The sequence below is a fragment of the Elephantulus edwardii genome, unplaced genomic scaffold (assembly GCF_000299155.1).
Source record: "Elephantulus edwardii isolate Elephantulus edwardi_28Jun2011 unplaced genomic scaffold, EleEdw1.0 scaffold00077, whole genome shotgun sequence".
NCBI classification, from domain to species: domain Eukaryota; kingdom Metazoa; phylum Chordata; class Mammalia; order Macroscelidea; family Macroscelididae; genus Elephantulus; species Elephantulus edwardii.
Genome location: NW_006399827.1, coordinates 8545779 through 8556497, shown reverse-complemented (window position 1 = coordinate 8556497; position 10719 = coordinate 8545779). Strand labels below are relative to the sequence as shown.

General features: G+C 55.2%; 1 protein-coding gene across 1 annotated transcript in view; it reads left to right on the top strand.

Annotated features, from left to right (window-relative positions):
• Positions 1–9418, top strand: part of CACNA1G (calcium channel, voltage-dependent, T type, alpha 1G subunit) — a 65299-nt gene extending 55881 nt beyond the window's left edge. The window contains exons 26-32 of the mRNA XM_006889287.1: positions 969–1022; positions 5946–6097; positions 7416–7525; positions 8538–8671; positions 8944–9014; positions 9218–9247; positions 9344–9418. Coding sequence (XP_006889349.1) covers positions 969–1022; positions 5946–6097; positions 7416–7525; positions 8538–8671; positions 8944–9014; positions 9218–9247; positions 9344–9418 — 626 coding nt within the window. The remainder of the gene's footprint in view (positions 1–968; positions 1023–5945; positions 6098–7415; positions 7526–8537; positions 8672–8943; positions 9015–9217; positions 9248–9343) is intronic.
• The last annotated feature ends 1301 nt before the right edge of the window (positions 9419–10719 follow it).

The window sequence follows — 10719 nt, the reverse complement described above, 5'->3', positions numbered from 1 at the left end:
GAGGTGTGTGTGGACGAGGGTGGTATGGATGAGGAGGTGCACGTGGACGAGGGTGGTATGGATGAGGAGGCACACATGGATGAGGTGTGTGTGGACGAGGGTGGTATGGATGAGGAGGCACACATGGACGAGGTGTATGTGGACGAGGGTGGTATGGATGAGGTGTGTGCAGAGTTCTGCGTTTTCCCTCGGGTTTGGTGGCCTGTGAGGAGGACCACCTCATGAGCTAGGGGATGCAACACCCTCTCTCTCCGCTGTCCTTTGGCTCCAGCTCCTGCTGCCATTTGAGAGGTATTTGGAGTGAAGGGAGTAAGTGTGGTGGTGGGGACAAGGGTGGGAGGTGGCACCCACCAGCATCTCCTGTGTGGAACAGGGCTTTTGGAGGAGGATGACGAGCAGACACTGGCCTCGGGCAGTGGCGAGCAGGGCTACTCTCTGTCCCACAGCCGTAGCAATCCTGCCCCTCAGTCTCCTGCTCAGCTGTGGGATTGGGGTCCATCTCAGCTCTCCCCAGGGTTCTATGAAACTAGATGGGCACACTTTCCCCATAGATCTCTCTCCATCCCGTTTCCGTCCACAACGCCAGTCCTTGCAGCCTGTGGGCTCAGCAGGACACCACAGATGGGACTCTTGGCAGGAGACCTGCCTGGCTGGCTGGTTACCTTTCTAGGGTCTGCAGCTGATTCAGGGGCTGCTGAGGCCACAGACTACGGAGGAGTAGACAGCTGTTCTGAGGACAGCAACCCACCCTGCCCACTGTTTCCCATGACCCCAACAGGCTGACAGAATCGCGTCCCTCAGGGGACAGGAAGTTCCAAACAGCCACCTATGTGCGGAGCACTCCATGTCACTGGGCAGAATAAGGGTTGGAGCTGAGGGTTGGAGCTGAGAGGGAACAAGCCACTGAGGGGGCCCTGCTCTGCCCACCTGGTCCAGCCAGTGACCAATGTCGTGTTTCGTTCTTTTAGATCTAATGCTGGACGATGTAATTGCTTCCGGCAACTCAGCCAGCGTGGCGCCAGGTACTGCGTCTGTGGTTGTGGGGTCCTGGGTGTGGCCTGGGGGCGACCAGGCCCTGCCTGTCCCCCAGGCTCACCTCATGTGCGCGGAACATGGTTTTTTTCCTCCCTCTCCAAGGCTCATAGATTCTATCCTCTGGGGGTGAGGGATGAGGGTCCCCGGGGCAGCCCCCCGAGGGCAGGAGCTGGGAGTCTGGGTCCTGTGTCATCCCACAGGCCTTTCCTAAACTGGACAGGAGGCGAGGGCCTTCCAGCATGCCCCTCCCTCCAGTACTTTTGTGGCCCCATGTTCTCTGCAAAGGCACTTGGGCTGAGTCCCTCAGCCCACTCCCCCACTGCCCTGGCCCGCTCCTCCTCCTCCTCCTCCTTCTTCTCCTCCTCGGATCACACCGTTCGATTATTAGAGCTGCAAATCTCGCTGGTCTCCTTTTGTCTGAAGGAGAGACTTTGATCCAAGGGAGCAAGATGAGAGGAGCAGAGAAGGGATGGATTTGTTTTAGGAATGTAACGATGAATAATTGAACAGACTCATTAATAGTCAAGCAATCGTGATGTCGACGTCATCGCTACAAACAGCAGGAATTGGAAATCAAAGGTCTGACTTAGCCACATGCTTCTCCCAAAAAAAGCCAAAGACTTGGGAGTGAGTTGAGTCCTTGTCTGTGAGAGCCAAGTCTCGGGAAAAGCCCTTCTGTTCCTGCGTGACCTCCCTGGGCCCCTGGACCTGGTCTCCTTGCGCCCACCCCCCTCCACATCCCTGCCCCAGAGAGTCTGTGATCAGGCAGCGGGGACCAGTGACACCTTCTGATGCCTCCACCTTGGTGGTTCCCAACCTGTTTATCCCCGAGGATCCCTTTATCAGTGCCCCCCACAGACCCCACATTGGATAGCCTCTGAACTTCAGAGTGCTGCGGTAATGACTTTGTTCCACTGCTTTTACTCATCAAAGGCATCTTTAATTGCTAATCTGAGAGAGTTACCACATTAAACAATGGGGGGAAACCCTACAACATCATTTTGCCTTTAAATTAGACTGTGGGATTTTAATATACAAATGCATGATTTCTTTTAAGCTTTTAGAAATAGAAGAACCTAATTTCCTCCCATGGCTGACTTCTCAGAGTGGGCCGTCAGGCTGGGAGCCGCCACAAGGCCCTTCACATCCCCCACCGTAAACACCACCCTGAGTGTGTCAGGCTGCCTGATCTACGGCACCTTGGGGACCTTGAGAGGGGTTCCCCTGAGCCGCATTCAGTAGGTCAACCCCGAGGCCTGAGGAGATTGTTGTCTGTCCCCATGGTACTCAGTTGAGATGTTTGACACTGACAGGCCGTCTCTGGGGGCACAGGAATCTTCAGCTGATGTGTGTCTGGGGCACCTGGGCCCCGCTTCGTTGTAAATTCCTGATGTGTTAGGTAGTGAGGAAAGGGTGTGGGGTGAAAATGACCTTGTGTTTCTCTTTGTATGAATCTACCTGCCTAATAGACTGAAGTATCCCCCAAATCTTACAACATAAACCTCCCCCCCACCCAGCATAAGGCTCCTCACAGAGGTGTGTCTGCTGAACTAATACATGTTCCCTGAAACTCTTCCTGGCTCACCCACTCAATGCTTCTCTCCCAATTCACAAGCTCGTTCTCTCTCTCTCTCTCTCTCTCTCTCTCTCTCACACACACACACACACATACCCCTACCTGGAAATTCAGGATTTTCCACCATGCTTCTGTTGCATACTTGCATTACCTACACTGATTGTGCTAGCAAGTCTTACCTTTCCAGGTGGTAAAGAAGACTCAGAGACTCCAGACAAGGGCTCAGACCACCCTTGTTCCCCACCCCTAGATTTGCAGTTCTCTGTGGTCCACACCAGAGCTGTTCAAAAGTTCATATGCCTGAGACTTTCTTGGAGTTTGTAGTAAAACAGATTCCTGGGCCCCGCCGCAGACATGCTGATGGGACAGGACACGAATTTCAACATTTCCAGCAGCACCCGGGTGGTGCTCTGGCCTCTCCAACAGAACGCGAGGACCAAGTCACACCCCTAGTCTGCAGCTGTTCGGCACCACACACATTCCCCATCTCCCTGCCGGTGCCACTTCTGGCGGGGGGTGGGGGAACAGCCAGCCCCCCAGGAAAAGGCAGAGGGAAGAGGATTGGATTGTCAGGGGGATGGACCAGACCACACTGCACAGCAGTTCAGGTAGAAGTAGAGATGGGCTCCTGGGGGAGTAGGTCAGCCCCAAGGGACGGCTTGGCTTTCCAGCCCCAGCCCCACTCTCCTCAGCCCCTAGGCATCTCTCCTTCCATCAGATTGGGTCTCACCAGGGCAGCTGAAGTGAGGCGTCTACCATGGGGGCCCTTTGTCCCTAGAGTGACCCCTGCCTTCCATCTCCTTCCCGACCAATTGTCTGCAAACCCTCAGCCGGAGCCTCAGGCTTCCAGGTCAGCCCTACTGACTCCCTGCGCGCACTGCTCTCATTGTGGCATCACTTTCCAAACCTGCACTGGGGCCTGGGCAAACCTCAGGGTGCCCTCCTGGTATTTTCTCTGCCTAAGGCAACTCATGCTGGTAGGAGGCAGGGAGATGGTGGCAGGCCAACAAGGCAGTGACCCCTCTTTGTGGTCTGTGACCACAGTGGAACAGCAGAGCCCTGAGCATCCTCCCAGGGTCTCTGAGAACCTAGGCGCTTGCCTCAGAACCAAGGTCTGGGAGCAGCAAGGCGTGGCAAGAGCCTTTGGGCAGACCACCTGAGGGCACCCTCTGGGCCTTGTGTCATACCCTACCAGGCTTCTGGTTGAGGGGACCAGCAGGGAGCTAGCACCTGGCTCAGCCACTGTCCCCCAATGTGCTGGGCAAGTCATTCTCTCCTGGGGCTTCTCCCACCCTCTATTAAACAAAGGAGCTGGTAGAAGAGGTGCTCATGGCATTGGCCTTGACCTTCGCTCTCAGGGAAGATTGCTGGGAGGCTCAATACCTGCTGGTCTGGAGAGGGGGCAGGGCTGAAGGGGCATTTGTACAACCTCAGTGACCTCAATCATCCAGCCTCTCCCTTTCCTCTGGGCTACAAAGTGGAACTTCTATCCTTCAGACCCCTAGAGGTGGGAAAAGCAGAAGGGAAGTTGATTCTGTTTGACCTGGGGCTGTGGGCAAAGCCAGGCCAGGGTGAAGAAGGGGAGAAGGATGACACTCCTCTCCCAGCCTCCACTCTGCATTGTCTCAGCTAATAATGGGGCTAATAAGGAGCCGCTTTTTCTAACCTAATTGTATTCAAACATTTTAGTTAATTCTCCATTCATATTTTAGCATAATGGGATCGGGTGCTCTCGGCATTTATGGAGATTAATGCAGAGAAAGAGTTCCGGCTGCTGAGGCATCGAAAGGCGACTAGCGCCCTCTGGTTCTTGTTGGTACTGGGGGAAGGAAGCAAGAGAGCCCGCCTGCCCGGCCACTCTCCACTGTGTGGATGACCCGTGGGCCCCTGCTGTCCCTGTCCCAGGCCTTGTGGGGTCAGGAGGGCCACCTGAGCAAAGCCAAGGTTGACTGGCCCATCTTAGAAATAAAAAAGTTGGTCTCGGGTACCCTGAAGGGCTGCTGGAACATTCGGACTTCCTGCCTCTTGGTCATCCACGTTTGAAGGCCAATGCTGGAGAGTGGGCTGGCAGGTCTGGAGCAGGCATCAGATGGAGCAGACATGCAGCTCCTGGGTATTCTTCTTCCTTCGGTCTTTGGTGCAGGCCCACCCCGGGCTGCTCCCTGCCTCGGTTTACCTCTCTGTTAAATGGTCCTCTGCATGGAAAGGAACAGTTACATCTGAGCTGGCCTGGGGCCTGAGCTTCCTGCTGCCCCTGAGCCAGCCGCCCCCTGGTACAGGTCTCAGATGCTGCAGCCCTTGCTGGCTGGCTTCTGCCCTAGACCTCCTGAGGTGGGAAGAGCTGTCTGGGACCTGAGGCTGCTCCATGCCTCCAAGACCGCAGCCTCTCGCTTCACACTGGCTGCCTGGGAGACCCACCTGTCAACCCCTTCATGTACCCTTAGCTCGACCTGGCCCTTCCTTGACCCCTGAACGAGGGTCTCCCAGCAATCTCCCTAGCCCCTAGATTTATTCTTCTCTTGGCCTCATGATTTTAATAACCAAGTGTTCCGCTAATTACAAGATAAATATTACGCCTCTGACAGATCTCAGACAGTGCTTCCTGCCCAGCCTGAGGTCTGAAGCCTCCCTGATACCAGGGACAGGCTGGGCATTGCTTCATTAGAAACTGGGTGAGTCTATCCGGTGTAGCCCTGCTGGCATTTGAGGCGAGTAGAGCCTGGCTGCTTCCCCTCTGCTCTCCCCAAGCTGAGGAGCAGGAGGCCCAGGCCCCCCCCTTCGTGCCCCCAGGCCCTGTGAATGGGTCAGTGCAGCCAGCCAAGAAGCTGTCCAATTTCCAATCTCCGGTTCTATCTCCAAATCCCAGCTCTGTGTAATCTTTGCTCCCCTTGAGGGGCTGAGCTTGGTGAAGTAGCAAGGGCCTTCGCCTAGCCGTTGATGGAGCTTCCTCTGAGCCTGATAAGACCGGCTGTTTTTCATTTTATTGATCTGACCTCGCTGTGGAACACTGAGTCGAGAGCATTGTGAGGGGCCGGTGGAATTTGGAGGCTGCCTAAGGAGGGGCTCACCCGGTATCTAATGTGGTTGAGGAGCTATGCATGTCTCGACCTCTCTAAGCCCCGGACTGTAGCCAGTAGAACAGATGCTTGACGGGGAGATGCCAAGAGGGCTGTCCCCCTTAAAAGGCAGTAGTTTGGGGAGGCTGAGGGTGCTGGTGACTCTGGAATGTTTCAGCTCTGGCATTAGAGGCTGGCGGCTGTGAGGGACTGTGGGTGGAGGGGGTGCCCGGGGTGGGGACCTGATGTCTGCTCCTGTCTCCTCCCGGCCCCACCAGAAGCCCAGTGCAAACCCTACTACTCAGACTACTCCCGCTTCCGGCTCCTCGTCCATCACTTGTGTACCAGCCACTACCTGGATCTCTTCATCACTGGCGTCATTGGGCTGAATGTGGTCACCATGGCCATGGAGCACTACCAGCAGCCCCAGGTAGGAGTGATGCCCCACACACACCCACGCTGAGGGCGAGGCCACCACACTCTGAACCAGGGTTTCTACATCCTGGGCATGTTCTGGGCACCCTACATAGGGACTTGTACTCCCTGCAGCCGCCTTGGGAGATGGGTATCATCTTTATTTCCCAGAGAGAGCACTGAGGCTCAGAAAGGTAGGTGGCTTGGCCAAAGCCACACAGCTAGGAGGCAGAGGGCCTGGTTTAGTCACTCAGCAAACATTTGTGGAGTGCTTACTATGTGCCTCTGAGCCTTTGAGGATGCAAAAGGCAGACTGGCGCCTACCCTTCTGGTGTTTATATTCTAGTGAACATCCAACTCCCAAACCTACACCTTATTCTCCTTTTAGCCTCCTTCAGCTTCTCTCCAGACCTCAGTTTCCCCAACTGTGACATAAAGAAGGAAAATGAATTAGTAATGTGTTACATACTGATTTATATTTGTATACTAAACAAGATATTCTCATTTAGACATTAAGCCCTCCTGGTAACGTGCCCTGAACAAGGCAGGCAGGCAGCTCCCTTGATTCATAGGTTTCCTTGGCTGATTATAAATAGATTTCCCAGGCTGTTTTAGTCTGGAACCTAAGGCTGAAACCTGTCTACCATGGGTAAACCTGGTGGGATTTGAAACGCCATTCTGAGAAAGAGCACTGGTGGCATGATGGTTAAGCATTTGGCTACTATCGCAAAGGTTGGTGGTTTGAGCCCTCCCAGAAGCTCTGGAAGAAAAGATCTGGCAGTCAAGGTTCCAGCCTTGGAATCCAGCCGTGGAAGCCGAGTGAAGCAGGTCTCCCTTTGTCCCTTAGGATTACCCAAATCAGAATTGGCTCAATGGCACACAAGGGCCCTTCTACCATTCAGGGCCTCCTAGAACACTCTCAGATGAGGAGACCATATGTCAGCCCCACCACTCTTAGGAGCAGGTTCAAGGAGAGGGATCCGTTAGCCCAAGGTTTGAATCATTGATAAGAATGATGATCCTAGTGGCTCACTGCTAAGGAATCACACTACCAACCCAAAGGCAAGCAGCTCGAATCTGCTAGCTGCTCTAAGGGAGAAAGATGGACATTTTTGCTCCTCTGAGAACCTGTTAGAGGGTCAGTTATGAGGCAGTTCCCATTTGGCAGTGCATGACAACTGCATCCTGAGGGGGTCCGGCTTTATGATGAGGACCTAGAAGACTCAGTCCCATTTGGCTCATCCAGTCTCCCAGACCTCAAAGGCACATTGGGGTGTGGGCAGGTAACAGCCCTCCGCCTTAGGGAACCGTGTATCTTGCCCCCATCCTGCCAGATCCTGGATGAAGCTTTGAAGATCTGCAACTACATCTTCACCGTCATCTTTGTCTTGGAATCTGTTTTTAAACTTGTGGCCTTTGGCTTCCGACGCTTCTTCCAGGACAGGTAACTAACAGAGGGAGGAGGGGAAGGCCGTGTCTGTTGCAGAAAAGCTCTGCTGGATCTAGTCTTAGAGGACCTTACTTCTACTCTAGGAGCCACCCAGGGCTTTGGTTGGGGTGGGGATCCCGGGCCTGGAGTAAGGGAGGTGTTGGAGGGAATTTGACAAGACAGGATAGAGCCTCGAATCGGACACTTGGGAGTGGCTTTGAATCCTGGCTCCACCACTTAGTAGCTGATAACCCTGGGTAATTTACTTAACTTCTCTGTGCCTCAGTTTCCATGTCTGTAAAATGGGAGATAAAATTAGTGTCCACAATACAGAATCATACGGATTAAGATGTCCTGTTTATAAAGCCTTTGAAACAGCATTTGGCACATAGTAGACAGCAGAGACAGATAGCCGTGAACTTGTGTGGAGCAGAACAAAATGTGGCCCAGCTTATAGCTTCTTCGTAATCATGGACATATTTGAGTCCAGAGCTGCAGCTCTTGTGTCATCTGTCTCCTGCCTCTTTGATGGTCCTTGATCTCCGCAAGTGTCATGTTCTCCTTTGGAGACTGATTCCTCCTGAAGATGTGTATGCAGCAAGCAAGGCAGACGGTGTTCCGTTGTGGTTTGTAGCTTTTCACTGGCCGATTACCAGAAACAGATGGCGAGGCCATTCTCCCCAGTCTGTGTAAGTCTGGAAGCTCGGCTGACACTGTCCACAGTGGATGATGACCCAGGTGGTGTTTGAAATACTGGTAGTATAGCATCCAATGTCACAGCAATCACAGTATGACACACAGGCGCACGGGTGGTGGAGTTAACTCCGTGTAAGTGCTAAGTGAAAAAGGCCAGTGAATCAAGGTGAGAAGCAGCGGCCCATGATCTGAAGCCCTAGGCCAAGCTCTGCTGGTAACCAGCTGTGCAACTTCAGATGAGTCACGCCTCTTCTCTCCTCCAGCCCTCATAGTATCACAAGTGCCCCTCGGCTGCAGTGACACTCAGCGTGCTGTGTCCTGGGCTTTGCAGGTGGAACCAGCTGGACCTGGCCATTGTGCTGCTGTCCATCATGGGCATCACGCTGGAGGAGATCGAGGTCAACGCTTCGCTCCCCATCAACCCCACCATCATCCGCATAATGAGGGTACTGCGCATTGCCCGAGGTCAGTGCCAGCCACACTGTCCTCTTGGGGCAACCAGCCCAGGGGATTGGTGACAGCAGCGGTCAGCTCTGTAGCTAGTCAGGGACTGGGCAGCTGTGAATTCTCACTCATCTCTCCCTCAGCCTCTGTTGAAGGGAATGCCAGGGGCTGGGGTGAGGGTGGAGCCATGGCAGCCTGGTGGGGCCACAGTGCCCGTCTCACCAGCCCCAGCACTGGCTCCCATGTGGCTGGGCCTCAGAGGAGCCAGCTGATGACTCTGTCCTGTTCTGCAGTGCTGAAGCTACTGAAGATGGCTGTGGGCATGCGGGCACTGCTGGACACAGTGATGCAGGCCCTGCCCCAGGTAGCTGGAAGGTGGGGGTGGGCCTGCCCAGGGTGCGGAAGGTGCTCTCTAGAGGGGTGGGCCGAAGACAGGGAGGAGAAGGGGGGCCCAGGGCTCCACTCAGCTGATTGGGAGATCCACCGGCACCATTTCCCTTTCTTCTCCTCTTTTCCAGGTGGGGAACCTGGGACTTCTCTTCATGTTATTGTTTTTCATCTTTGCAGCTCTGGGCGTGGAGCTCTTTGGAGATCTGGGTGAGTTGGGGTGGGGGAAGGCGGAGGAGCCAGAGCCAGGAGCCAAGGGGCTTTGGGAGTAATCTGGGGTCCTCCCCTCCTTTTCTCTCTCCCCAGAGTGTGACGAGACGCACCCCTGTGAGGGCCTGGGCCGCCATGCCACCTTTCGGAACTTCGGCATGGCCTTCCTGACCCTCTTCCGAGTCTCCACTGGTGACAACTGGAATGGCATTATGAAGGTGACCGACCCCTCCAGGGAGTCTCTCCCAGGCTGGCACGAGCCTCAGGGAGGCAGCCCCACTTCTTGAGCCAAGATCTCTTGGGATAATGAGTAAAAGCCTGTGACCCTCTCCCCCGATCCCGGAACTCTCTGGAGCTCCCCTGTCCCTGGGACTTGCTCTGACTCATGAGTTCCTCAACACTGTGTCCAGCTCTGCTCCCCCGGACACCAGAGCGCCCTTCTCCTCCTCTCTTCCTCCCTCCACGCCCTGTGGCACCAGTGATCCGATTGCCCCGTTGAGCTCCTCCATCTGTCCTCCCCAGCCTGACCCATGTGCCCCGCCTCCCCCAGGACACCCTCCGGGACTGTGACCAGGAGTCCACTTGCTACAACACTGTCATCTCCCCCATCTACTTCGTGTCCTTCGTGCTGACAGCCCAGTTTGTACTGGTCAACGTGGTCATCGCTGTGCTCATGAAGCACCTGGAGGAAAGCAACAAGGAGGCCAAGGAGGAGGCCGAGCTGGAGGCGGAGCTGGAGCTGGAGATGAAGACACTCAGCCCGCAGCCCCACTCACCGCTGGGCAGCCCCTTCCTCTGGCCTGGGGTCGAGGGTCCCGACAGCCTGGACAGCCCCAAGCCTGGGGCCCCGAACCCTGCAGCCCACCCCCGGGCATCGTCAAGGTTCTCCCTCGAGCACCCTACGGTGAGTGCATTCCCTCCCCTGCCAGGGGCGGTGCCAGGAACAAGGATGGGGAGGGGGTGGCTGGAAGCTACATCTGATGGGACACAGGAGCCCAGTGGGTGGCCAGTGACCTTGGGTCTCATCCTGGATGCGGAAGAGACAGCAGTCCCCGCTCCTCCCAGAGAAGGCTGCCACACTGTCACTCACTGGGCCGCCTTGTCACCACCAAGCCAGCCAAGAAAAGTGCTGGCTCTTCCGTCTGCTCCTGCAGCCTGGCCTGGCCTCCCCTTCCAGGCTGTTAGGCTCAAGGCTAAGTTTTCTGTTTCCTTCCTGTTTCTTCTTTCCCCTTGCCCTGTTGCCAAACCTCTCTCCTTGACTCCCTTTCATCCTTCAATCCTTTGACTTCTCTTTCCATCACTCTAACTGTGGGTTCCTCTCATTTCCGGTCTCCCATCTCTCCTTCCCTCCACATCTCTCTTCCTCACCCTTCCTCCCTGTCTATCTGTGTGTGGATGTGGTTGTGGGTGTGGTGCGCTGTGTGTGTCTCTTTCTCTCTCATCAATCCCCTGCCATGACACTCCCCATCACT